General features: G+C 54.5%; 10 protein-coding genes across 12 annotated transcripts; 5 read left to right on the top strand and 5 right to left on the bottom strand.

The window, feature by feature from the left end:
• Window positions 1–2,328: 2,328 nt before the first annotated feature.
• H310_06414 (hypothetical protein) lies at window positions 2,329–3,949 on the bottom strand. The gene is made up of 3 exons (XM_008871469.1): window positions 3,864–3,949; window positions 3,445–3,811; window positions 2,329–3,392 (listed from the first exon to the last, which is right to left on the bottom strand). Exons 2-3 carry the CDS (start codon window positions 3,767–3,769, stop codon window positions 2,431–2,433), a joined length of 1,287 nt encoding a protein of 428 aa, XP_008869691.1. The 5' UTR covers window positions 3,770–3,811; window positions 3,864–3,949; the 3' UTR covers window positions 2,329–2,430.
• Window positions 3,950–5,085: 1,136 nt separating this feature from the next.
• H310_06415 (hypothetical protein) lies at window positions 5,086–6,672 on the top strand. Its single transcript, XM_008871470.1, has one exon. The coding sequence runs from the start codon at window positions 5,102–5,104 to the stop codon at window positions 6,164–6,166; it is 1,065 nt and encodes a 354-aa protein (XP_008869692.1). The 5' UTR covers window positions 5,086–5,101; the 3' UTR covers window positions 6,167–6,672.
• H310_06416 (hypothetical protein) lies at window positions 6,191–6,634 on the bottom strand (the record flags this gene model as incomplete). Its single annotated transcript, XM_008871471.1, has 1 exon — window positions 6,191–6,634. One exon carries the CDS (start codon window positions 6,632–6,634, stop codon window positions 6,191–6,193), a length of 444 nt encoding a protein of 147 aa, XP_008869693.1.
• A 332-nt stretch (window positions 6,673–7,004) lies between the features above and the next one.
• H310_06417 lies at window positions 7,005–8,712 on the bottom strand. 2 transcript variants are annotated; one of them, XM_008871472.1, is made up of 6 exons: window positions 8,569–8,712; window positions 8,368–8,505; window positions 8,207–8,326; window positions 8,059–8,160; window positions 7,970–8,003; window positions 7,005–7,920 (listed from the first exon to the last, which is right to left on the bottom strand). In XM_008871472.1, the coding sequence occupies exons 1-6, from the start codon at window positions 8,689–8,691 to the stop codon at window positions 7,145–7,147; spliced, it is 1,293 nt and encodes a 430-aa protein (XP_008869694.1). In that variant the 5' UTR covers window positions 8,692–8,712; the 3' UTR covers window positions 7,005–7,144. The 2 variants fall into 2 exon arrangements, with proteins under 2 accessions (XP_008869694.1, XP_008869695.1); XM_008871473.1 differs by lacking the exons at window positions 8,368–8,505; window positions 8,569–8,712 and having other exon boundaries at window positions 8,207–8,365.
• Window positions 8,713–8,900: 188 nt separating this feature from the next.
• Window positions 8,901–15,059, top strand: H310_06418 (hypothetical protein). The gene is made up of 12 exons (XM_008871474.1): window positions 8,901–8,962; window positions 9,014–9,151; window positions 9,197–10,752; window positions 10,872–11,670; window positions 11,718–11,762; window positions 11,812–11,891; window positions 11,946–12,417; window positions 12,469–13,208; window positions 13,269–14,070; window positions 14,125–14,227; window positions 14,276–14,665; window positions 14,716–15,059. Exons 3-12 carry the CDS (start codon window positions 10,579–10,581, stop codon window positions 14,993–14,995), a joined length of 3,885 nt encoding a protein of 1,294 aa, XP_008869696.1. The 5' UTR covers window positions 8,901–8,962; window positions 9,014–9,151; window positions 9,197–10,578; the 3' UTR covers window positions 14,996–15,059.
• On the bottom strand, window positions 14,904–18,643 carry H310_06419 (hypothetical protein). The gene is made up of 10 exons (XM_008871475.1): window positions 18,418–18,643; window positions 18,294–18,364; window positions 18,199–18,250; window positions 17,975–18,156; window positions 17,744–17,928; window positions 17,557–17,689; window positions 17,328–17,507; window positions 17,151–17,264; window positions 16,680–17,100; window positions 14,904–16,600 (listed from the first exon to the last, which is right to left on the bottom strand). The coding sequence occupies exons 1-10, from the start codon at window positions 18,581–18,583 to the stop codon at window positions 15,078–15,080; spliced, it is 3,027 nt and encodes a 1,008-aa protein (XP_008869697.1). The 5' UTR covers window positions 18,584–18,643; the 3' UTR covers window positions 14,904–15,077.
• A 430-nt stretch (window positions 18,644–19,073) lies between these two features.
• Window positions 19,074–20,616, top strand: H310_06420 (hypothetical protein; the record flags this gene model as incomplete). Its single annotated transcript, XM_008871476.1, has 8 exons — window positions 19,074–19,165; window positions 19,222–19,282; window positions 19,337–19,463; window positions 19,512–19,663; window positions 19,712–19,849; window positions 19,906–20,239; window positions 20,302–20,480; window positions 20,539–20,616. 8 exons carry the CDS (start codon window positions 19,074–19,076, stop codon window positions 20,614–20,616), a joined length of 1,161 nt encoding a protein of 386 aa, XP_008869698.1.
• A 12-nt stretch (window positions 20,617–20,628) lies between these two features.
• On the bottom strand, window positions 20,629–22,956 carry H310_06421 (hypothetical protein). The gene is made up of 8 exons (XM_008871477.1): window positions 22,484–22,956; window positions 22,255–22,417; window positions 22,126–22,207; window positions 21,516–22,072; window positions 21,355–21,462; window positions 21,207–21,304; window positions 21,028–21,146; window positions 20,629–20,981 (listed from the first exon to the last, which is right to left on the bottom strand). The coding sequence occupies exons 1-8, from the start codon at window positions 22,866–22,868 to the stop codon at window positions 20,736–20,738; spliced, it is 1,758 nt and encodes a 585-aa protein (XP_008869699.1). The 5' UTR covers window positions 22,869–22,956; the 3' UTR covers window positions 20,629–20,735.
• H310_06422 lies at window positions 22,932–24,912 on the top strand. Of its 2 annotated transcripts, XM_008871478.1 has the most exons (5): window positions 22,932–24,135; window positions 24,193–24,271; window positions 24,312–24,465; window positions 24,513–24,647; window positions 24,704–24,912. In XM_008871478.1, exons 1-5 carry the CDS (start codon window positions 23,342–23,344, stop codon window positions 24,856–24,858), a joined length of 1,317 nt encoding a protein of 438 aa, XP_008869700.1. In that variant the 5' UTR covers window positions 22,932–23,341; the 3' UTR covers window positions 24,859–24,912. The 2 variants fall into 2 exon arrangements, with proteins under 2 accessions (XP_008869700.1, XP_008869701.1); XM_008871479.1 differs by having other exon boundaries at window positions 24,193–24,465.
• A 131-nt stretch (window positions 24,913–25,043) lies between these two features.
• On the top strand, window positions 25,044–26,611 carry H310_06423 (hypothetical protein). The gene has a single exon (XM_008871480.1). The coding sequence runs from the start codon at window positions 25,059–25,061 to the stop codon at window positions 26,415–26,417; it is 1,359 nt and encodes a 452-aa protein (XP_008869702.1). The 5' UTR covers window positions 25,044–25,058; the 3' UTR covers window positions 26,418–26,611.

Genomic DNA, 26,611 nt, shown 5'->3' on the forward strand with positions numbered 1-26,611 from the left:
GAGGTTGGTATGTTCGTGGTTTGTGATGATGTGGTTGGATTTAGTGCGGCACCGTTAGTCGTATTTGTTGTTGTTTGTTGAGTTGTATTTGTAGTCGTCGGGAAGGGTGGTTGCTCGTCGGAGTGACTGGGCATGAACGTTGCGGCTGGGATAGATGGGTACTCGCATTGCCAAACACTTGTTGTAGTGTTTGTTTGTAGATGCACTGTAGTTCGGAAGGTGCATTCCGAGTCTTCAGGTGCAATACAAGTTTGTGTTGATGAATTCCACGACGGCATGGATATGTTGCAAGGGCTCAGTGGTGCCGATATGGATCCTTTTCTTGGACAAAGTGTTCCTGTGGGCCGACATAGTCCAACTCCACCACACAGATTTTGCTTGGAGACTGTTGCAATGTCGTAGCTTGTGTCTGACGCGATAAGCACTGGCCATGTTCCTGCATTCAGTTCTTCACTTTGTTCAATTGCACTGGAGCATCGTTGTGATGGAAATGTGCAGCCCCACGTGCCACCAGACTCTAGGCTCCCAGCAATAAGCGAGCACACAGAGTCTTCTGGGGCAATGCACGACCTCATTTGTTCGTTCCAAGACGTGAGGTTTGAGTGGCATCCTTCGACGGCAGCTGAGCCTTGACGAGGACATCGTAGACCACGTGGAGTGCACCCAGTGCCACCGCAGATGTCGCCAAACTCTGCCGACCATCCTTCGAGCTCATACGTCGCGTCGTCACAGATTGCAATGGTATGGACTGACGCTGGTGGCTTCTTCACGCAATCGGTCGCATGTGCGTGGCCGGCGATGTGTAGGACGGACATGAGAAATAGCTGCCGATTCATGGCGGCAGCGGAACCCGCGGCGGCGATGAATATCTTCTTTGTCGAAGGATTTGGTAGTGCGGGCGCAATCTACACACGGCAACGTGAAACCGTGAAACTGTGGCCAATCAAATGTCGGGAAAACACAGTGATATCATAGAACGTCATGTCGTGGCCGATATAGAGTCTCTTGAATTACGATAACGCCGCTGCCTTCCATCGAATGTTCACACGCCAACGAGTGCGAAGTGAAGTTTACAACTTGGTCGTGGTCGACCTTTCTCCATGGTTCGCTCCACGACCCGTCTTCACCACAAAGGAAGCCCAAAGAACGGGCATTAACAGTATAAGTTTCAGGGGGCGGTGCTTGGAGCGATACCTGCGGCTAAAAATAGATCGTATGGTGATATTATGATAGAGGAGATTGAAGGATCATATCGACACAACCGTGGCCATGTAAGCTTCCAAACGGCTCTTCTGGTTCGATGGGCCGAGCAAGCATGGCCCTGCAGTTTGCTACAGACTCAACCCTCATGGGTGGAGAAGGCACGAGTGGAAAGGAATCCCCAGCTACACTGGAGTAATATCACGCCTGTAAAATTTTATATATGATAGCCTATGGAATCGAAGGTGGCACAAGGAATCCGGAAAAATTCCGGCACTTGCACAGAAATAGTGTTATTGTTTGATGCAAGGTACCGTTTAATAGTGTGATTGCATTGCAATACGATGGGCCGATCGCAGCTCCAATACCGAGCGCGTGGTCGAGGAGGAAGGGACGGACAGCACGGCGGAAGAGGTGGCCGACATGGAGATACAAAAGAACTCGAGAGCAATGCATTCCGATTCATGGAAGAAGAGGGTGACGAGGAAGATTCATTCAACGTAAGTGACAACGAGGGCGAACGTGCAGAACCAACACATGCGAAAGCGAAAGACTTGCGATTCAACCCTGACGTCCAGCAACTTACGCAGAGCACTGGCGGTGCAGGGCACTTCCAAACAAAGGTGATGCGGGAATGGGACGAGGAAAATAAGAATGACACCCCAGACATGGCATTGGTGAGTTCATCCAATTGCTTCGACGCTCTACTAATGAGGGGTTTCAGGACTTGCACGAAATCGGACGACAATTGGAAACCATTGCACCCAACAAGCGCTTCTCGATCGATTCCAAGTATTGCATTGATCTAACCTGCATGGAAGTTGGGTCTTCCAAGGCTTCTCCTTCGACATCGACATTAACAACAATGTCAACGCCAACAATTCCAACCACCAGCATCCCAGCTCCAACACCGAGCGCGTCTTCGGCAAGTTCTACCGCGGCCTCATCTTCACTTACAGTCCAAGTGGATCCTTCACCGGCAGCCAAAGTTGTTCCAAGTCCGCCAAAGCCCGTGGCCACAACGATGTCATCCCTACAATCGCTACCACCAGCTCGTCCTGCGCCAACTTCGTGCGAAATCGACGATGAATTAGACGAGTTGCTAAACATGTAACTAGTTGCAAACAGAGGACTGGCACGGTGGGATTTGTGACCTTGCTTCGATCGCAGACACAACCACACTTTGATTGGTTTTTACACGCATCTATTACTACCGCAAGAGCACACACTCTACAACGACGTCGACGCCACCGCTTGGACAATCTCGACAATCTTGGACGGGTCGCGCTGCTTTTGCATGACAACCGAGATCAACTTGGCCACGTCGACAAACCGGACTTCCTCCGCAATCTTGTCGCCGCTGAACGTCACATGCGACACCATGTGGAAGGGGAACATTTCGTTGTTGAAATGAGGCGCCAGTTGATGGAACGGAGAGCTCAACGCAATACTGCTGGGTGCGTTCGGCCGCAGCGACGCTTCAATGTCCCACTTGATCATGGCTTTGTCGTGGGCTTGCCAGTCCGCCGAGAAGTTTTTGACCTTATAGTTGGAAAAAACACTGGCGGAAATCCTCTTGTTCTCGATGATCACGTCAATGTTGGTCAGCTTTTCGCCCGTGACACCGTCCAAAATGGTGGCATTGGGGGTCCACACGGATTTCGCCGAGGCTTCGAACGACATCATGCCTTCGTTGATGATCGCTTGAGCGAGCTGCAACGTGTTCGTCTGCTTCGCCCGAAGCTCCAGCAACGCTTCTTCCGTCATGGCTTTGTTGATAGGACTGCCATCACCACGACGCATGATCTTGGTCTTGAGCTCGCCGTTTTCTTTCTCGAGTTCATTGTTGCGATCCTCCAAAAAGTTCAAGCGATCTTGCTTACGCTTACGGCACTTGCGCACACGTTCACGGTTTTTCAGTCGGCGGCGGGCGTCCAACTCGTCTTGCTTGTCCAAGTTGTCCGACCCAGTGGGAGAGCTCGCTCCATTCGACATGTTGGACGAGTGGTGGCCGTTGGTCATGGACGTCGACATTTGAGGCTGTTGGCCCGCATGATGCATCATGGACACACCGTGGGGAGGACCGTTGTGTTGGCCCTGTTGGCTGCGGTTCAGGTATTCATACATAAGGGGGTGCATCATGTCTGGGTTCATGTGTCCTTGGTGTTGTTCCGGTTTACCCGACATTGGGTCTACGGAACGACAAGAGTTAGGTCACATCGTCGCGTGGGGTTTCGTTCATACCTTGGTATCGGCCCTTGAGAATCGACTGGCTTTGTGCTTTCGGCGAGTAACCTCCACCGCCCATATGGGGCTGACCAAAGCCCATGCCGCCGAGACCTCCACTTCGAGGGGACAACGGGAATCCTCCGTGTCGACTCATGTAATCTCGAGGTGTGAATCCTGTGCGCGGAGTGAATCCTGTTCGCGGCGTGAGGCCGGTCGAGAAACGGGGAGTCAAGCCCGTCTTGAACGCGCCGAGGGGGCCACAAAAGTCACGGAGGTCGTCCATCCCCAAGTTTCGGGGAGACAGCGACAGCGGCTGGTGTTTGTTGTGGTCTTGGTTCATTTGAGACGATGAAGGAGACCGTGACGGATTGACGGTAGATATCTAAACGGCATGTGTGTTACACAGGGCCTAGCGTCTCGCGTCGGGCCATTACCTCCAGCGCCAACAGTTGCGATCGCGGGTGCGGCGCGCCTGGGAAAATGGCAAATGGGAGGCAGTAACCCGTAACGCGCGTGTGTGCTTCTCGACACTGACTTACAAACGCAATTACCTTCGCCGTTACCAAAGGGGGGGACGCGGGCCGTTTTGATTGGCTCGTTCGACGGATCCCCCACCCCGCGTGGGTCGGCCGTATCCGGAAGCCGCTGCTCGCTACAATAATCAAGTCCAGTGCGAGAAGAAGCGGGACGAATCCGGATAATTGCCGGGAGAGAAATGGCTTCAACGACCAGAAGGAGGGACGATGCCCCCCCACCCGCCCGTTTGTATGGTGTTGTGGTCAGTCGGGGGGATCAGGGCGACTGACGCAAGCCACGGGCGGCGGGGAGACATGGTGGGTGGCATACGGCGTCGCGCAACCAATCCACGTGCTATGATTTGAATGCAACGACTCGGATTGGCTAGAATTCAAATATGCAAACAATGGAGTGCATGCCAGCAGGGCAAAACTCCTTTTCCAACACGTGTGCAATCCCAACGTATGAGATGTGCAACGATGGGCAAAACGGTCCGAGTGATCCAAGGCCAGCACACGGAACGATGGGCAAAGGGGGCTGGCGTCGCTCGTGGATGGGTACTGTCGAGAGTAGTAGAGCCAGTGCTGTGCATGAACTTACACCTATTGCGGCGCTCGAAATCGCTTCTTTGCTCTTCCGCGGCGTCTGAGGGGCCGTGGGGCAAACCCCGAATGCGTAGACACTGGAATTTTGTCGAGGAATGCTGTATTGGTAATGTAACGATCTTCACGACGGCCGCGTCGGCCCACAACCACCAACGCATACGCTATTGCTTTCTGATGTCGCTAAGATCTCGGGATGGCCCGCAGGTGGTGTGACTAGTCTTGATGGGGAGCAGGAACAAAGATGTCGGTGCAACGAAGGCCTTGCAATATTCCACAGCATTTTCGTCTACGTGTTGATATTGAATCGAAGCACCGGCAGATGTAAAGAAAAACGGCGTGCTTTTGTCTTGTGTCTTGGCGAACTAGCCATCCTGAGCAATGGCTTGCAATTTCTTGCTTGCAATTCGGGCTAACGCTTCAGGCGGCAGCGGTTGCCTTGGAGAAGGGATGACGCTGTTGTGGATACGAAGTTGGTCAAGAGCTTTCAAAGCTTCGCTCCTGGCGTACAGCCAATCAAAGCCCTGTACAGGCCGAGTTTTCATCCAGTGATCATGCTACGGCGACCACTCGGAGTCCTGAGGCAGGCATGTATATCGGCGGCGATCGAGGCGGCGCCGCGCGTTTACTTCGGCACAAGAGTATCATCGGACCTTGTTGCCTTGCGCCTGACGGCCCAGCTACCGCCCCACAACGTGCTGATTGTCGGCGATGGCAACTTTTCGTACTCGAAAGCTCTCACGAACTCCTTTCAACGTGACGGCATCCCGCCCTCGTCCATCATTGCCACGTCGCTGGACTCCCATGATGATATCGAATACATGTACCCTAGTGCGGCTGCATCCTTATCGTTCCTGAGAGCGGCCGGTGTGCGTGTGCTACACCAAGTGAATGCAACGGCTCTGGCGAACTACAAGACTGCTTTCAATGTCCACGCTGGATTTGATCGCATTGTGTTCAACTTCCCCCATTTTGCCGATGGTGGAAACACTCGAAACAAGATCAGCAAGCATCGCGAGTTCTTGAAAGAGTTTTTCATGAGCTGTCAGTCCGTCTTGGCTCCTGGTGGCCAAATCTGGCTGTCGCTGTGCGAAGGCCAAGGCGGGACCCCTGCAGACACCCTTCAACGGAACGAAGGCGACACGTGGCAAGTCGTTTCATGTGCTGCAGCGGGGGCAATGCTTCTTCTCGATGTGGTGCCATTTCCTTACGCTGAACTCTCATCGCTGGGCTATAACAGTGTCGGTTACCGCTTGCAAGATCGAGCATTTCGCTCGGAATTTGGGCTAATCCACATATTTGGCCAAGAGTCCCCCATCGCTGGCAATCGTTCACGCTTTGCCCAGACATGGAGTCGCCATGTGAGTTTCTGGCGTGGTCCTCGATACTCGCTTGAAGCTGTGGTTGCAGCATTTCAAGGAGTCTTTGGGCCGGGGGTAGTCATTGGGCTGAAGCAGCAAGACGAATACCATTGCAAAAAGACGAATCGAACGTCTTTTATGTTCAACGTGACGTTCGAGTCGCGAGTACACAATTTCTCCCGGCACCGCTTGACTGACCTCATTCAAGTTGTGGCACAGCGCTTGGCCGACGAGGACGTCGGGCAAGTTCGCTCATGAAGAACAAAATCGCACTTTGACTTGTTATACGTTTAACCCACCGGCGTACAAAATGAGGTTGCCAATGTTGCCAACCAAGTGCATGATCATGTGCCATCGTGACGACACGTCCTTGTTTGGGGCTGCACGGGCTTGGGAGTAGCAGTATACGGTCTTGACCACGAACGCGTAGTACAGAATTTGGTGGGACCACGATGCACACCACAGCGATTGATAAAGATGGTACGCGAAGCCCAGTACGACGGCGGAAATGTCCACGTTGCGTCGCCACCCACGGACGGGATGCTGCCAATAGTTGAGCGACGTGAAGAGTACGAGCAACGTCATGGTGCAGCACATCCACAAATCGCACTGGGCGGCAGAGTACACCGAGAACGCTGTGAGCCATGATGAGCGGAAGAGGCGCGCGGAGTACTGCCGGGGCAAGACGAGCGCCGTCGTGCCGTTGCTGTTGCTGCCTCCTGCCATCGGGTGCGAAATGGGTCGATCAGCTCGACGTTCCTGCGTTTTGACTCTGATTGGCTCGGTCCATCTTGCGAACCGACACACACATTGCGATTTGGGCGGTCTCTGGAGTGTTTAACGTAGCGTTTTATGCTTGACATTGCTCGCGCTCCAGCAAGAGATTTCATATGGATATCAGTAGAGCACTAGTAAAACGCATTTTTCAAGCGGTACGTTTGACGTCTTTAGTATTGAACCAACGATGACGGTCAAGCAAAAGCCACACATACCTTGCCCACTATCGTGGCCACGACCACCAGCGCTTTCGCTCGAACCTTGGGTTCGACCTTTGTCGCATGCCTCCCTCTCACCCAGACTTGGTATCACTGAAAAAGTCGAAACAACAATTGTACAGCGATATGCCAGTAGCAGCTCTGCTAATGGTTATGGCCTGAAGCACCAAAATTGACCAATTTTTCGGTTCGAGGAGTGCATGATGCAGATCGAGAGATGTAGGCACATGAACGTTCTCCCTCATGGACTACGTGTTGCAGATGCACCGCCCATCTCTTTGGGCTCCATGCCTTCTGTCTTGTCCTTGGGCTTCTTGGGTGGTGGCCGGTCAAACAATTGACCGGTTTCAAGCAGTCGCAATCGCTTCATGTGATATCGGTGACCCTTGGATCGCAAGTGCTCGTTCCACTGTGCTAGCCCGACGAACTCGCGATTCCCGCATGGCTCGCATAGATTCTTGACCTTCTTGTCGGCACTGTCGACGTCGACCGACGCAACACATGCGGGAACGTCAATAGATTCGTTCTTGAGAAAGGCCGACACGATAGCCATGGCTGGGGCCGTCACATTTGTTGGCCATTGCGCGACATCCGTCGTGTCGAGCTTATAAACTGGTATGTTCCGTGGCACGATGCGATTTCGAATCCACGTGAGCTGTCGCTTGGCGTACTGTCGAGTGCCAATTTTCAGTTGCTCAATGCACTGCTCCAGCACAGTCGCCGTGTCGTGACCGGCGGCTCTTGCTTCCAGGTACGGCCGAAACTCTTTGAATCCAATAGCTTGGGAAATGCCTTTCTGTCCAAGCGGAATCGGAGATGCCGCCAAGTGGTGCTGAATGTTGTCCATTAAAGCCTCGATCTCCAGGACCAAGCCAGCTTGAACCATCGTATCGACTCGGTCATCCAAGCGCTGTGCCAGCACCGATCGATCGCAATCCACCCACAACATGCACGCATCGAACAACATCTCGTCGTTCTCGTGAGCTTGCTTGGCAATCAGTTCGCTGTGTTTCACTCCTATGCAGCCCTGCCAGTCAGACTCAGAGCATTCGTGCCTCTCTCGTGCCTGTTTGGTAAAACACCTCCAAGCTGCGCTGGACCTAGGCATGCGTTGGTAAATCGATTCCAATCAAGCGTCGATGTGGGAGCAGGTACCCGTCGAACGTCCCTCGAATGCAATCGCTGGGCCATCTCCGGGTCAATTTGCACGAGAGCTTGGTACGCTGCGTCTGCGTCTGCAGGAATGGCTGCGTTGTCCTGGCGCAAAACAGTTATGACAAGGGCATGGTGTACTGTGACTGACGTTGCCATTGACACCGGCCGCTTCTTCGATCAGTTGAGCTTTCCACAAAATGGATTGCGTGTAGTACATCGTACCGCCGACAATAACTGGAACCTTTCCTCTGGAGAGGATGTCGTGGATCTACGCCGCGCTTGAATACGACGATGGGATGGGGTGCGTACAGTCGCCATGGCCTGGGCTTTGTATTCTATCACGGTGCACTCGTCGACAGGGTCCATGCAGCTGAGCAGGTGGTGTTTGATGCCTTGCATCTCATCCACGGACGCTTTTGCCGTGGCGATGTCCAGGCCGCGATACATCTACGCGCCACAACTCATTGACACACAACCGCAACAGCATGGAACGTCAAGATGACAACGCACCTGCATCGCGTCCGAATTGACAATCTCTCCATTGAACGCCTTGGCCAGTTCTACCGACAACTTCGTCTTGCCAGCGCCGGTTGTGCCAACGACTACGACGACCTTTTGCAGCGCTCTGTTCATGGTTGTTGGCGGGAGTTGGATGCCATCATCCATTTGTTATGCGAAGGTCATATAGATGAAAATTCATGTAATTAATGCTTGGAAACAACGTACTACTAGTAGTACTACATAGTAGTAGTATTTCGATTACTACGTAGTACTACGTAGTACATCACAACAAACAAATCATTTATTCAATTGGAGCAATCATTCATCCCGTTGTTACGCCCCTTTGATTGGACATTGCGCACGAAAGCTGACCATGAGCAAGCCCCCAGCGAGGAAACCCAAGGTGAATGCACGTTCCTACCACCACAACACCATAGCCCTGACATGAAAACAGAACCCAGACCTCCCAACGAGGTACTTGTACGTGGCCAATTGCGCCGTGGGAGGCAGCCATGGTGTTGGTGAAGCATCTGTCCTAGCTGCGTTCAGTGCATTTGGCACGGTGACCGACGTGTATTCTCAGGACGATAAGGTTTCGCCATCCAGTTATGGAGTCGAATGTCATAGGTGTGCTTAGGGGTTTATCTTGGTGACGTTTGAAGAAATTGAAGCCGCTGTGCGTGCCCGCGAGGCCTTGTCTGGTGCAATTCGAGACGACTTGGGTGGCCGCAAGCTGTTTGTGCAGTTTTCGAACGAAGCGCCGGCTGCATCGTCGTCGCCATCGTCTTTGCCGTGCACGTCATCGACTGCCCAGGTCGTGATTCCAGGGTTATCCATCATCGAAGGCTTTCTCTCGCCGGACGAAGAAGCCACCATACTTGACGCGATCGACTCGCGACCATTCGAAACATCGATTCAGCGCCGGGTCCAGCACTACGGCTTTGCATTTCGCTACGACACACGGGACGTCGACGCCGACGCGCCATTGGGCCCCATGCCAGACTTCTGCGCGTCGGTCTTGACGAGATTGGAGCTTCTGCGCCCTGACATTGCCACGCCCAACCAAGTCACTGTCAACGAATACCTGCCTGGACAAGGGATCGCCCCGCATATTGACACGCCGGGAGTATTTACCGAGTACATTGCGTCGCTCTCGCTCGGCAGCGACATCGTGATGGACTTTCGGCTGGCGTCCAACCCAAATATCGTCAAGCACTTTCTCTTAAGACGAGGCTCCATGTGCCTCATGGTCGGTGAAGCACGGTATCTCTGGAAACACGGCATCGCGTATCGAAAGTATGACCTCATTCAAGGCAGTCTGGTCGAACGAGGCCGGAGGCTGTCGTTGACGCTTCGCAGAGTACACGTCGAATCGAGTCGGATGACTTGTCACAGTCTCACATAGGTCGTGCTGGACGGTGGCGATCAAGTGGAGTCCCTTCAGAGTGTGCAGCGGCCAAGTGCCGTCGAGATAGAGCACGTGCACGGGGTGTACGATAGCATAGCATCGCATTTTAGCCACACTCGGCACCATCCATGGCCGCTCGTTGCGTCGTTCTTAGAGTCGCTTGCCCCGGCATCCCTGGTCGCTGACATTGGCTGCGGCAACGGCAAGTATTTGGGCATCAACAACGACCTGATGATGATTGGATCCGATCACAGCATCCCCCTCCTCACAGTCTGCGCCCAACGGTACGGAACTATCCGTGCTTGTCGTTGGTTTTGACGTTCATTCCATTGCAGAGCCCATGAAGTGTTTGGGTCCGATGGGCTCGCGATGCCGCTACGCTCAGGGGCATTTGACGCAGCGATTTGCATCGCCGTGCTACATCACATGTCCACAATCGAGCATCGACTGCAAATTTTGCGGTAGGGATATGCGATTTTGTTCGCGCGTCATTGCCGAGGACTCGTAGAGAATTGGCGCGCATTGTCCGTGTCGGCGGGCTGATCTATCTTGTTGCGTGGGCATTTGAGCAAGACGACCTGTCGAAGCGCCAGTTTAAGACCCAAGATGTCATGGTCGAGTGGAAGTTGCAGCAAAAGTACATTGATGCAAACGAACCCGTTCCGGCGCACGTGCAAATGGACAACGAGCGCAAGTGGGCCGTGTACCAACGGTACTGCCACGTATACAAAGACCTGGAGCTCGAGATGCTTGTGCGCCAGGTCCCAGGGCTCGTCGTGGCCAAAGTAGAGATCATGCGCTCGAACTGGTGCCTAACTATCGAACGCGTTTGATGCATGCAGAAAATCCGGTATATTATCCGGATGATGCCGGCCGTTTCTCGATGCTGGGCTTTGTTCAAAAGATTGCATCGTCGCAAGGCATGTCGTCGTTCGATGACATCTTCGGCGAGTCGACGGACCTCATGGGTGTGCCATCGACTACTTCCGTGAGCGCTTCCAGTGCATCCATCTCCCTTGAAAGCTTGGGCCTCGATGATTTGAATTTGGGAGACACGAAGCAGCCAACTCAACTCCCGCCGACGGCCAGTACGTCGGGAGATCCGTCGGACTTTTTGGATTGGTTGGACCAAAAGTCACCGACGAAAGCGTCGGACGTGCCCATTGTCGTACCGACGGCGAAGGCACCAGCAATATCCGATGCAGATATGTTCTCGCTCGACGACACTCCATCACAAGCGTCGACAACGACGGAGGCGGCACCACAACCTCCTGGTAACCCATTCGCTGCTCCGATTCTTAGCAGTACAACACCGTCAACAGCATCATCATCTCCTGCACCCGTAACACCTGTTCCAGCGACGGTTCTACAAACCGACATTTGCGCGTTTTCAGCTTCTCCACCGATGCCTGTCCAATCCTCGAAGCAGCCCACCCCCCAACACTCGACAAACAAGTCCGTCGAAGCAGGAGGGCCATCACAAACCAACAATTCCCCTCCCCACTCTAACACCAGCGGGCCCTTGTCCATGGGGCTCCCGCATTCTAACTCGAACAACTCCCCCGTTGCTCCGATTCAACTCTCAACAACACAATCCACGGCATTGCCACACTCCCATCCGCGCATCGAAGCTGTTCAGATAGAAGGCGGGTCCAGACACAGCTCCTTTGATTCATTTACCAGCCAAACTCCAGTTGCATCGGGTGTGCACGGCATACCTTGGCAGTAAATTCGAACTAACGCATTGTAGGTGCGGAAACTTCGTCGCCATCTTTAAACACTACCAAGGCAAACGGTAAGCCAGAAATTCCATGCGTCGGTGTATTTTCGTGACAGATTGCTAGATCAATTGCGAGCCACGTACCGGCAAGCCGGCAAAATCCCAGCAGCTGAGCGATTGCATTCATGGACCGTGTTGCTCGAAGTAGTTATAGAACTTCACGGGACGGTTCCATGCTCATTCGGCTCACTCTTATAGGCAAAACCTTTGGACCCTGTGTCGACCCCTGCGACCGCATTGACAGAATTAACCGACGAGATGAAGAAGGACGCCTTGGCAAGCTGCTCAGTGTTGTTTGGAGATGCGGCATTTTGCAACCTTCTCAAGCAAGAGGGGGTGCCGCTCGACAACGCGCGATTGCTCATGACGGAAAGCGTCGAGCAACTCTTGAGGGTGCTCGTGACGCACCACAAGATGATCATGTCCAACCCGACACCTCTCAAACTCGGGTCGCTCTTTCTTCCCGTCCTGGCGTTGACGAGTGCTGACCCGTTGCGGCCAGACGTGTTTGGCGTAATGGACGCTGTCTTAACGCGGCTCGTGCCGCCATTGCACGTGACGACGGCAGCGATCGCCATGGCACGTCGGCCGCTTGTCAAGTTGCTCGTGTTGTACCACGATCCAACAATTGCATTGCACCTTGACCATACGTTGCCCCAATGGAGCGACAGTACGTTTCGATGCAGTCGAATGTGGCTTTTAAGCAATTGTGTGGATGTAGGTGAGTCGGGCATTTTGCCGGATTCATGGCTCGCTTCGCTTTTTGAAAGCTCGGACCACAAAAGCACGATTCCGCTCGCCGCTCTGAGCAACATTTGGGATTGCTTGATCGTGAACGCGAGCGCCACGTACCCCTCGATCATTGGCGTCTTTGTCGTGTTGTATGCGATCCTGCAGTCCAAGAAACGACTGCTGAGTTTGACTAACGCGACGTCGCTGCAGTCGGTCATGATGCAGCTCCTTGTGGAGACGCTGAGTCAGTCGCCGTCGCAGTTGATGCAGCAGGTGCAAACTTTGATAAACACGACGCCGTTTTCGTTTACTACCAAGCTGTGCGACGCCGGCATGGACACCAGTCAACACACGGGTGAAAAATCTATCAGTCGCACGAATTCGACTTCCAACGTTGTGGCATCTCCCCGAACGGGAAGCAAAGATCAACTCGAGTCGTCTGCAGCAACACAATCTTCTGGAAACGCAAGCATGTCAAAGTTTGGCGCGAGTCTCAGCTCCATGAACTCCAAATTTTTCGCCGGGGCGTCGAAATTGACGGCCAGCATCATGAAAAACGAGTCCGACAAGTCCAGTGCTTCTTCCAGCGTGGCTACAAACAGCACCGGCAACAATCGTAGCGACAGTTTTCACTTGGAATCCACAGCGGTTTACTTTAGCATGACGATCTCGGCGTGCGAAGTGATTCCGTCCGTCTTTCGAGGATTCAAGTCGACTTGCACGGAAAAGGTCGGTCGTGCCTCGTATTTATTCCTGCAGAACCGTTTTGTGAAGGGTATGTGTGGATAGATTCGGTTCTTTATTGTGGACTGTCGCCCCGAAGAATACCTCGCGCGTGGACGCATCCCGACGTCGTTTGCATTCAACTCGGAGTCTGTCACGGACCCTGCAGCATTCGACGCTGTGATGGCCACGTTGCAACCGATCAAGTCGTCGGTGCACATTTGCATCATGGGTCATGGCTACGCACGTCACGCCAACCACTTGATCAAAGACCTCAACATCCCCAAGTCGCTGGTCGCAGACATGCTGGCCAAGGACGCCGCTCAAATCAATGACGCCGTGTTGTTTCTCGCCAAGCGAGGGTTTCCTTACGTGTCGGTGGTCGAGGGCGGGTATGCTTCGACGCATCGGTTCCTGTCCAAGTCTCGACTCTTTTCGCTGTCGGATTTGACCGACCACGACCAAAAAGCGTGCGATTTGTGTCAACAGGACGCGGCTCTGAAAACTCGAGGGCGCGCGTCGTCGGTGAGCCATCACTCGGACGAAGAGGACGAATACATCCAGCGCACTGAAGGCGGTGTATGTCTTGGTCGATTTGGACCGGACGGCCGCAAAAAGGTCGTTACGGCAGGCACCAAGACTGGCCGAACCTCCATCTCGTCGCCATCCACTGCGTCAACTTATTTCAACAACATGACGAACGTGCTAAAGGACTCGACGAAAACGATGGCGGCCGTGAGCAGCAAGACGCTCAAGGCTGTTCCTGGCTCGGACAAAATGACAGACGCTCTCAAGGATTCGCGAAACTGGATGCTGAAAAAGACAGAGTCGATTCATTTGAACGATGTGTCGACGTCGATGACGTCCGGTACACCTTTACATGCGACAACCGCATCTGACACAACGGTGTGCACACATGTAGGCATGCGATCCGTGGTCGATGTAGCAGCCAACCCCGCCACCATGCTAAAGAAAGCTGCCAATTCATTTGCGAATTCTCTTGGCAATGCAGAACCCCCTATGATGTACGAGACTCTTGACCGTGGGTTGGATGTTGACACCATTTCCATTAGCCCTCCTACGTCGTCCCCTGGTCATTCCTCTCACACATCGTCCGTTCCAGCTGCGGCGCAAAGTAGTTGCGCCTCGTCAGGCTCTTCAACGGTAAAGAAACCTTCGTCCAAGGCCAAAGAAGCAGTCTTTTCAATCGATGATGACGACGACGAAGAGGATGAGGCCGATTCGTTTATGGGGGATGCCAACATACATGACACCGACCACACTAGCGCCATGACTCCGCCCCCATCAAGTGTCGTCGTGCACACTGTGTCCAAGCATGAGGTCCACGCGTTGAAGAAAGGGATGCAAATCCGAATGGTCGATCTCCTTCCCCTCGTGTCGTCCCCACTGTTTTCGTGCTACAAAAAGAAAGCCCGAGGCACGGAGACGCTGATGCTGCCACGGTACATGCATGGATGTCGTCGTTTAGATTCCATCGTGCGATCATGTCTAGTCATGTCGTCATCGCTGAAGACCATGTTCTCGTGCTCAAGGCCGACAAGGTACAGGACGACGTGAGCTACGTCCGGTCGTGTCACCATTTGAGTCACATTGCGCGGATGACGTGCATGAAGAAGAATGCGCTCATGGTGACGTTCTACCTCAGCTTTGACGGGAAGCAGAAGCAAAAAGCGTACGAAGTGCAGCAACGAGATGCATTGATCAAGGTCATTCGGACGTCGATGGAATCGCTAGCCGCTCAAAAGGAAAGCGACGAGGACAGTGCTGCGTAGAAGCGTCCACGCTCGTCTGAATCTCTAAACCCCTCGCTACATCAACTACATGCCTGATCTCGTACACAGTTGAGTTTTCGTTTTACGCCGCACGAACCGATGCTGACCCATGGCGCTTGGATCGTGGCCTGGTCTGTGCTTTCTCGCCATGTCCACCGCGTCGGTGCCGCCTGGCATGATCCAATTCTTCGGCCTGCAATTTCTTGGCCAGTTCGCAGTCTTGGGCGATCATTGCGTCGATTTGTTGCTTTTCTTCGAGTTCGATCGACTGGATGGCCGCGAGGTTGACGTTTTCATTGTGGCAGAGTCCCCACTGGTTCTTCTTCAGATTCCAAGTTTGCTTGACTTGGACCGCTTCCGCCGCTTGAATCGCCGCGAGGGAATGGATCGTGGTGGCTGACTCGAGTGTCTGCCACGGTGCGCTGGCAGTTTCCGTGCCCTGGATCTCGACCAAGCCGGCTTTTTTGGATTTTCGCGATGGTTTCATGAAGCTCTCCAAGGTAAACCCACTCGCTGAAGAGGCGCTTGTACCGCTTTTCGTTGGCAACAACATCGGGCTTGCTGCAGGACTCGAGGACAACTTCATCGGGAGCGGAAGCGATGGCGGCGACGGCAGCAACATTACTGGAGACGGCGACCATGCCGAGTTTAATGGTGGAAGCGCTGGAGTCGGGACCAATTGGGCATCGAGGAACGAATTCAACGGGACAAATTTTGTGCGAGCCTTACGTTGAGGTTTGGTTTCTTCTGCTGGAACTGCGTGTGTCGCGGTTGGTTTGGACATCTCGACCGAGGAAGCCGGCTTTTCATGTGTCGATTTGGACTCAGCAGCTGCCACCCCCACGGGCTGCTTCTTTTGCCCTGAGTCCTGTTCCAACGCAGCTTGGACATGCTTTGTTTGCTTCTTCTTCTTCAAGTCCGTTGTTTTGACAATACTCGACGGAATGTTCACTGGCGTCGAAGGTGAAATCGACGTCGGTCGAGTTGCGTCGCTGCTTTTGGTTATTGCATTGTCCTTGTGTGCCGATGGCAGCTGGGCCTTGATCTCCACGATTTGTGACAGGAGGTTCGGTTTTCGTTTGAGCTTGGCTTTCTGGGCATCCGTCGGCGCCACCAAGAGTTCAATTTCGCGCAGTTGATCCACGCGTTTCTGCAACGACCGCAGCTTCTTTTCCAGATCTTTCTTGATCGGACTCTCCGTCCATGTGCCCAAACGAGTAGTCTGTGAAGAAGTCGAAGAAATTGCCCGCTGCCGCTGACACGCTTCGTCCGACAACTCGATCGGCCACTCGTCGGCGTTTCGAGTCATCTCGAGCACAGCGTCCAAATTTTGAGTCACAAACTGGCGGCACAGTGTCTTCAGCGCCGACATGTCGAGCATGTCTGCCTTGGCGTAAATGGACACCACCGTTTGCAACGACACTTGCTGACGGAGCACGTGTTGACACTTGTCCACGAGCGACGCATCGCCGCAGCTTTCGTCCAAGAGCGGCCGCTTCGGGGTGACGAGTACCACGTGATGGTGCGGTCCTGCTGCGACTGATTTTGCTTGTTTGATGTTAGCCACTCGTTTGGGGGTTGGTAGCCAGTTGCGCCCTTCGTGGCCTACGGCACAACTGCACTTGAGACACGATCGAACTCACCACGAGCGAAGGATGAGACCCTTTCTCCAGCGCAAATGTACCTAGGGTGCCACAGCCCCACGTGTACACATCCCCCGACGCCAACACGACGGCACAGTGCTCCTTGGCCGCCGCAATGGATGTCGCGCGATCGTTGAGCGGAATGTAGTGGCGACCGCCGACTGCAAGCGGATTGGGGCCATGGCCCCACACGTACACGTTGCCAAGAGCGCAAAGGCCAATGGAATGCTGAGGCGCGCACGAAATGTCGACAATGCTGATGGGAAACTGCTGCACACGCGGTCGCCACACATTTTGACGGTGCAATCGCAGGGACTCGTCGCGACACTGGTGGCGCAAGAGCACTTGCGACGGAAAGAATCCACCCATGCCCCACTGCCACACCTGGCCTTGGACTCGAGAGTGATTTTCATCCTTGACAACGTCAAGCACGACGCACGTGTGATAGCACGACGCGGCAATCTACGACACATGGCGATGTTGCGGTGACATGACCGCGGCTTTTGACACACCCTGGTGGCTACGACGGACACGGCGTCGGCAGGGACTGCCGGGCTTGCATGGTGGGGCAGCAACGAGTCGACTCGTTTCGGGGCATGCATCGCCTGGTCCGTTCCAAAACCCTCCTAAACAGTGCGACAAGTTGCCGTCCGAATGTGCCCTGCCCCCAGAACGATGCACCAGAGTACCTTTCGACCTAGTTGCCCCTTCTTGTTGCTGCCCCACGTGACCACATGCCCGTTGGACGTGATCGCTGCGGAATGGCTGCTAGCTGCAGCAATGTCCACGACAATTTCCCCCTTTAAGCCATCCACGCGCTTGGGGGAGAGCCGACTGGCGGCACTCGTTTGCTTGGCAGGGAAGCCGAGCTACCACACATCAGTGAAACCTTGATGATCGGTGCATGGACGGTACTACTTGGCCAAAGCTATTGGAGCCCCAAGAAAACACTTGGCCCGTCGACGTCAGGGCCAAGGAATGGTTTTCTCCTGCCGACGCCTTGACGATCATGCGCTGGTTGGGGAAGTGCAATGGCACAGGATGGATGCAGCTACTCCCGAAGGTGTTTAGACCATGGGCGTTTGGTGGCTTGATCGACTCGTACTTGTATTCAGAGCCCGTGCCAAGACGACCTCCCTTGCCAAACCCCCAAGAGTAGCAACGACCGGTTGTCGACACGGCGAGCGAGTGGTACATGGCCGCAGATACAAAAGCGAGATCGACGCCAGACTCAAACTTGACGCGGCGGGGAGTGCACTGCTCGTCCCCATGGGGCAAGTGATATCCCAGCTGCACGACGCCATCAACATGGAAGTTTAGGAAGGGGGCGTTGTACCTGGAAGTCCACTTTGCCAAACGTGTACACTTCTCCCTCGACGCACGACGACGACGAGGTGGGGGAATGTCGAAGACGCGACGACAACAAGTCTAGTGGAGACATGCGGTCGTTGTCCAAAGGGCACTGGGCCGATTCCTCTGTGTTTAGGATCGCCCCGCCGTTTAGAAGCAGCAACGACGCTAAACGACCAAGTCATTCGTGCTTGAGATGAAGAGAGGTACCGTCAACGTGGCCATGGAGAAAGCTTCGATGCAACGGAGTGTACCCCGACTCCTACGGTCCAACGTGACTCGTGTAGCTCGAAGGAATGATGCACCTCGTCTTGTGCATTGGGGTCTGCTCCGTGGCGCAAGAGGAGGTCCACGAGCCCTTCCAAGCCGCGACTCGCTGCATCATATTTGAGGATGCCGTTGATTTACGAGCTAGGATCGACAAAGTACCCGCGATGTGAAGTGGGGTTTCGCCCAAGTTGTTGCGCTCGTCGACCAGAACGCCGCCGTCCTCGAGCAAACGCTCCACAGCGGTGAATTTGTTTTCTTGCACTGCCCTCCACACGTCCATGCATGTAGTGTCGAATGCACGTGGTCGTGCCGTCGCGTCGGCCATCGCGCAATGTCCTCGTCGTCGGGCGATTTGTTCGACTTGACGATGCTCCACGAAATTTCGTGCGGTTTTTACTTATGTATACGCACCGCATCTTGAGATTCACGAGATTTCGGCACCAAAACCCTGGTTTCAGCAACTTGCATCGTTTTCAATGCGTGAGATTCTTCATCTGCATGCATGGCTGTCATGGAGTGGAGGGCCACTTCCATGGACCTACAGCATGGCCATACCACGGCTGCGGCCTCTGAAGGGAACTCGCCATTGCGGTGGGGCGCGCGCTCTCCCTGAAATGGTCAAATCTCGCACAGACTGCTCGGGAACATGTTTCAGTAAATTCACCAATGGTAGCTAGTTATGGTTCGATTATTGTCCAATAGAATGCGACGATTGCTGTCACACCAACATTGAAACTGGCACCGAGGAACAGTTTCACGTGGTTTCCACCGGTCGTTGGCGACTCCACCGCATGCGAGCGCAGTAGGCCGACGCGATGGACGACTTGCAGTACTCATTTGCTGCCAAGCCGCGGGCGGTACAGAATGCACGGGGAAAGCACCGCGAGAAGAAGGCGAAACCTAGCAAGTACGTTCCAGTCGCTGCCAGGTCGACGCGATATCTCACGACACTACCGTATACAGCGCCGTGTTCAACATCATGAACGACCCCCGCGTAGCAAGAGGAAGCGTGTATGCCGCAGCGGTATCGTTCATTCTCTTTGCTTTTTCGCGACATGCCAATATGTTCCTCTTGTAGAACTCGATTCACATCAAACGCGAGAACGCCGCGCGCGTGAGCCAACTCCCGCCCAACCAAAGGTCGAGCACACAAAAGCCCTTCAAAATGCAGGCTATCTTCGACACCCCGACGTCGCTCCAGACATGTATGCTTCGCGACTGACCCCACGTGATCTCATCTCGTCCGACGGCAGACTTTCCTGTTGACTTAACTGCCAACTTGATTGAGCCATCTCCACACGTCGACGAGACAGAGGTGTCGACCCAAACGGACTCGTTCCTGCCCAACGACAAGCACAAAAAACCATTTGTGCTCAAGAAAACTGGCGTCGATGTGTCGACTGAGGTTCGTCTGTGTGGTCGATCTGTTCCTGACGGATGGCCATGTTTGTAGATCGCCGAGGCCGACAACTTGTTTGACTTTGACGAGGAAGTGGCGCCCTTGCTCACGGTACTTGTAAACAAGACGCTCAAGCAAGCTCTGTGCGAAGTCGAGTGGGAGGAAGAGCTCAAGTACATTGCGTTGTACTTGGTACGGTCTGTCGGACGTGGCCCGATGCGCCGTTCATTTCACGTCTGCCACATCAGGAGGAGCTGCACACGAATAAAGCGCTGGACGCAGAAGCCGTGCGAGAGCTTGTCGCGCAGGCTAGAAAAGCATACGCGATCAAAGGAGCAGAAAAGATCGAGCAGCGGCGGCGGCAAGAAGAGTTCAACCTGGTGGATGAGAAGGTGGCTGCAGCGAGCTTGAGCCGCGTCCTGCTGAACCAAGTCATGGAGGACGCGACGGCTGCGTTGACGGACCAGGGTGTGTTCTACGACCCCCTACGGCGACAAGTCGAAAACAACTTTATGCCGTGGATGTATTCGACGGCCAACACCGTGGCCAGCAAGAAACAGACTGCTCGGCGCCTCGTTGAGGGTATGTTAAGTTTTCCCATCGAATGGTCGCTCGTTCCAAGTGCTTCAACTTGAGTGGAGTAGATGTGGTCGGCGCCACGCTCCACCACCAGCAGATCCTCCGATACATCGCAAGCCTTCACACACACGTCCAAGAGAACTCGATCACGCTTCCCGTGGGCCACCGTCCAGCGTACGGATTGGAAGGCATTGGACCGATTCCATTCAGTCCCGTCGGTCGCGACCTGGACAAGCACATCGACGTAAGTCGACGACTGTCGTGTTCCATGTGTGTCTGGGGTTAATAGCTCGATCGGCTAGGCATGGGTACAGGCCAATGCTCCGCACGTGGCTCGCCCACCGCTGGGATTCCTCGCAGACCTCGCAGGCATCAAGTAGATAAACTAAGCAGTACATATCGAGCGTTCAACTCCATGGCACAGGATGCACAGCCGCCAACGCTCCAATGTAAAAGCCTCCACCATGAGCGTGTTAAATACGGCTACAACGTCGCCACACTAGACGTTGTAGCAGAGATATCGGAATCCCCGGAAGCCGTGGGCAATGATGTCGTGGACGCCGAGAATTCCCATGACAGTTCCGCTGACAGCGATGACGCCGGCAATAACAAACAGGACAAACGCAGTCTTGCGGTACTTGCGAACCAAGTAGCTGAGGCCAAGCTGGCCGACAATTCCACCAAGAAACCCCACGGCGCCGTACCACGCTGCATAGTCGTATGGCAGCATCCCGAGCACGATAAACTATTTGCACACCAGGTTTCGACGAATTGCAATCGCACAGGCATACCTGGATCGTTGTCGCGGACGACGTGAAGAGTATCATAGCGGTCGAGGTCGCGGACGCCACTTGTGGATGCATTCCAATCTCCAACAATAGCGGGCCTTTGACCATGCCGCCCCCAATTCCTACGACATGCCGCGTCAACTCGATGCAATGGCTTCTCCGATGGAGGGAGCTACACGCACCGAGCATGCCAGCAGCCACACCGGCCACCGTGCACAACGACGGGTACAGCATCGTCGTGCGCCGATTCCACTGAATGTCCCCAGGCATGTACGCATACCTACAACGACACAACTCATCGCGACCTGAACACCGACTTGTATGGAATACCCGTGGCTTTGCATGAGCTCGTGGCGGTGGAGGATTTTAAACCCAAAGTAGGTCGTCACGGACACAAAAAAGGGAAAAGCGAGTACAGTCAAGCTCCAGTACGCCATGCTACAGACATCATCCATTATGTCGACACCCGCATGCGAGGACCTGGTCCGCACCTGCCGCAGACGAGGCCGATGACACTGGGGGCGCCATGGCCACCTTTCAGGATCGAGTAGGCAAACAAACCAAGCCACGCGACCAGCAGAACCGACAAGTCACCCCACGGAATCGATCGTTTGTACTCGTGGAGGTCGTCCATTTTTGCAAATCGCAACGGTGACGGCTTCATCCTGACGTCTGCCCCACCCGACATGGGCGCCGGTTTCTTGAGCAAAAAGTCGTTGTCGGACACGTTGTCGTCGTCCAAGTCGGAATCGTCGTCGATGGGACTGGCCATCGATAGAGCAACTTCGGTGGACACAGACGATAGTTGTGAGCTGTCCTTGGAGTCGTGGTTGAGGACAGCCCGCCATTTCTTTGCGCAGGAAACGACCGTAGGCGAGTACTTGGCCGCGCGCACGACATCCACCCATTGCTGCACTACTACTGCTTGGAGGTTGCGATCTTTGGTCGCTTCGTGGTTCCAAATGACTTTTCCTTTTTGGATCATGCGAGCACTCGTTTTCGAAAGCAACACGACGAGCAAGATCGTGATGATCCATTCCGGGCACACCTGGCCACACGACGCAAATGAGTCCTACGCGTGTTGGGGATCCTTCCAGGTACCTTGTTCACGCTGACGCCGATGATCGTGCCTGCCAATGTCATCGGCTCCATCATCACCATGACTTCGTAGTCGATCAGGGGACTAGTCGGCTAAACTGTGACACGGCGGGTAGGACAAGACGAACGTACCGCTTCGAGTCCAATGGGTGCTTCTTGCGAACGTTCAAGAGGCAGCTTGCGACGGCGCTGCCAAAGATGGTGGCTTTCGATAGAGGAATCGCATCGTGCGAGCTGAACCCGAGCACGATGATGTATAAGGGAACGAGGAGACCGCCGCCGCCGAGACCGCCACCTGACACAAAACATACCATTGGCCATGAAAAAGACGACGTATATGTGGAGCTGCAGAACGTCCTACCAGACGAGATGACAATGCACGCAAAAGCACTAAGCGTGCCAGCCACGTCCAACGACTTGAACGGGAATAGCGGCCGTGGGTGACACGCCTGCTCAATACAAACGTGTGGTCGATTCGCCGAACCAGCACTTGCGCAGTCCGAATCGCTCGAGCACGTTGGTTCGTTATGAGTGATTCCTGTTAATTTCCGGAATACAGTGACGTCGTCTCGACGCGCCCACGACCCCGAAAAGCACAAGAAGCAAAGGCAAGTCATCCCGACAACTAGCGTGGCATACTGTCGCCACGTGGACCGAGCGACCTTCGTCTCCATGTCTCGAAGTGCGACCTCGATTGCCAGGCAAGCGTCGCCAGGTGAGGAATGGTCGACGTGGTTGGAGCACATAATATTCCGGCCAATCACAGCGCTGGCTCGATCTGCGACGTTTCACAATGGCAAGGAGGAAATGGAAGGAACGTTGGGCCTGGACGGACGCATGGGGAGCTGCCACCGCACGTGAGCCCGCGATGCCAAGCTTAAAGTGGCACGAGCTCAGGTGTACAATGATCATGCGCTTGACGACGGTACTATGTGCCTTCGCGGACGGCCATGCGAGGTGTCTACGTTGCAGAAACAACTTGCAATGACGAAGAATTCGCTTACAGCATGTGCAATGGCCACCTTCACATCGACCGCAACATGTCCGTCACCATCGTTCATTCGCGTTGGATTTGCGTCAAGTCTCGTGGCATGCGCATGGCCGCTGTCGCCGACCTCCGCAGACAAGTACCAGCGTGTTGGGGTTGAAGAATTCTGCATGCGCATGATATCGTCCGGATAACTGAGTCGCCTGATGGGGAAGTCAGATCTTCGCCAATATGTGGACACAGTGGGTGTTCGCTGCTGTGTGCGTGGGGCTTGGTCTTGTGCTGCAGACGGCGCTCCATGACCAGCACCCCCACCCTGGGCAAACGATGTGTGATGCACGAAAGCTCGGGCTTGTCGTGATTGGCGACGATGGGAGTCTCGGCCGGATGGTTTTGCACGCGTTGGATACAATCAGCGTCGCACAGGCTGACTTTTGTGGTGCTTCGGTGCACATTGCTGCCGTCGGTGGGAGTCGTGGCTACCTCAAGCATTCTCATGGACTTTCATGGGATCACCTTCGGTCGCTACTCAATCACACGACGGTCTTCCACGGTGCCAATCCGCCAAACGAGAGCCCCAGTCCCGTGGATGTTGACAGCTCCACCAACGAACAGGTTGACGAACCAGATACGGACGATGACGGGGTGCAGCAACGAGACACACTTCGCGACGTATTAGGAGACTTGGCGGCGTTCGGCCATTACGACAAGTTCATTGTCGTGGATTGCACGACGACAGCAGCACCAGGACATGTGGACGATCTGATCTGGGCAAAGTCGCTTGGCATGGGACTCGTCATTGCCAACATCCAGGCGGTAGCTGGGCCATGGGCGTCGTATCAATCGCTCGTCTTGAATACAGCCAAAGCAAAACAGAGTTCTCTCGTCGCTGTCGACGCCACGGTCGGGAGAGGCCTGCCAGTGCTGTCGACGCTCGCACGATTGCAAGCCAGCGGCGACCACATCACGCTTGTCCGTGGTACATTTAGCGATGCCGTGGGTCACGTCCTGGCCGAAATGGAAGCGTAAGCATCTTTATTCTGCGACCATTATAACGAGCTAATGAGGCGTCGCTTGTGTAGCGGTAGCACGTTTGGAGATGCCGTGACGACCGTGTACGAGAATGGTCTGACCGAGGACGACCCTCGTGACGATCTCACGGTGCGTTCGACGTGTAATGTGATTCTCATGGCCATGGCAGGGCGCAGTCTTGGCGCGAAAGGCTGTCGTGATTGCGCGGATGCTGGGCAAGCGTACGGACGTCAAGGACGTCGTGGTCGATGGGCTGCTTCCTCGCAAGTTCACGAACGGCACAGTTGCTTCATTCTTCCACGCCGTTGGCAGCCTCAATGATGGTACATGCAACATAATGACTTGCATTGAGATTGATGAACTCATGTAGCGTTCAAGTCCAAATGGGCGGACGCAACCAAGCGAGGACACAAGCTCGCGTTCGTTGCAACAATCAGTGATGATTGGGCAGTACGCATTAGCCTCCAGAGCGTCGATCATGCGCATATCCTTCACGCTGCGCACTGTACGATCGCCTTCACTACGTAGACATGTCCTCAAACATCATGAATTCTCTTGTAGATGGCGACAGCGTCGTGGAAATCCGCACGACGAACTTTCCCCATGGCATTCTGGTCCAAGTGGCCAAACCGGATGCGGCTGGCACCGTCGCGACAATTCTGGCCGACATAGCGTCGTTGAGTTGTATTTTGTTTCAGCGATGTGACTTGTCTTAAGCAGCATCTTCGTGCATCAGCCGTGTCTTAAGCAGCATCTTCGTGCATCAGCCGTGTCTTAAGCAGCATCTTCGTGCATCAGCCGTGTCGCCGGCCTCGTCTGACGAGTTCGGCAGCGATGAAGCGGACCAGAATTACCGGATAATCGTCCTATTTTCCGGAGTATGGTCATTTTTCGATTGGATTGGGTAGCAATTGCGATGACCAGCACGACCGTCCAAAAGGCGCTGAGACTCTTCGACGACGACAGCGACGACGAAGAAGTGGAAGCAGCGGTGCCCTCTGCAGATGTGCACTTGGAATTCACGACGTCCGTCTCAGTGAGCACTTCGTCCAACGTAGACATGTCGTCACAGTACCAGCCCGCGCTGTGGACCCACTTGCCACCCGATTTCTTCGGTCCAATGGAATATCGAGCAAACGCAGACGAGTTTGGGGGCGGACGGGGGTATTACGCCGCGGAAGACGTCCCGGCGGGAACACTATTGCTTCGCGAACGCGCGTATGTGTTGTGGCCGGACGTGGACGACCGATCAGCCTTGCTCTTAGCAACCGTGGAACAGATCTTGCAATCCGAAGATGCTGATGAAATCGCATCCAACATGGCGCCGCTCCATCCCGTGGTTCTGGAAGACTTGCCCAAGACCCTGCTTGACGCCGCACACGAAGAATATGACGACTCGTTGACCCAACTCCTCACGCAGTATGGGCGTATCAACGGCACCGACGACGACGCAACATTGCGCCGATGGCTCCAGGTCGTGTTGGGAATGCAGTGCAACGCGTTCACGAGCGGCGTCTTTCTTCACACAGCTATGTTCAACCACGATTGCAACCCAAACTGCGTCAAGTTTAGTCCAGAATCGGGGCTGAGCGTGTCCGAAGTGCGTGCAGCGAAGGCAATCAAGAAGGGCGAGCAGCTCTTCATCTCGTACATTTATCCCCGTGAACAAAGTCGTGAGAGGCGGCAAGCCCAGCTCGTCCGTCAGTTTGGATTTGTCTGCCACTGTCCAATGTGCGGTCGCGGCGATTCGTTCTCGACGCCGCCACAATCGCCGTCGTCAACGTCAACGCCGCTTCCACAAGGACCCGACAAGACGCTGGAAGAGATTGAGACGGACTTAGGGGTGCTGGAAGACCTCTTCACGGAACATGCTGCCAATAATGCACCCCAGGTCCTCCACGCAGCACTGGAGGCACTCTCCGATTTGCTCGAACTCGTAGCCCACGACCACGTCGTCATGATGCGCGTGCACAAGCTCGTCGCAGACAGCTGCGACAGTCTGCTCAAGCTTCAGAAGAATGTGCAGGAGCATGCGATCTTGTTCGTGCGCAGTTGCGTTGAGCTCCTCGAACTACAGCGCCTCTTCCTCGACCATGACCATATCGACCTCGCCCGCACGCTCAACGACATTAGCCAGGGTATTCGATTGCTGCTCAGCTACAACCCCCAGGTTCTCCTCGACGAGTTTCCAGAATGGTCGACGTTCCGGCAAGCGTCGCTGGTCGAATCCCAGTACACCAAAGAGTACAAGCGTATCAAGGCTCTGTATGAATAACTGTACAATGCAATACTTGTTTCGGCGTGGTAATGTACGGGTCCCTGGAAACTTTCCCAGTCAAGGCGAGTTCCACGGGAGTGCGCCACCTGAACGCGTCAGCAACTCGATCGACGTAAGCCGGCAGCAAGCCAACAACGACACCGAAAGCAACCCTTTCAAGGGACTTGAACACGGCACGTCGAATTCATACG

The sequence above is a fragment of the Aphanomyces invadans genome (assembly GCF_000520115.1).
Source record: "Aphanomyces invadans strain NJM9701 unplaced genomic scaffold supercont1.11, whole genome shotgun sequence".
NCBI classification, from domain to species: domain Eukaryota; phylum Oomycota; class Saprolegniomycetes; order Saprolegniales; family Verrucalvaceae; genus Aphanomyces; species Aphanomyces invadans.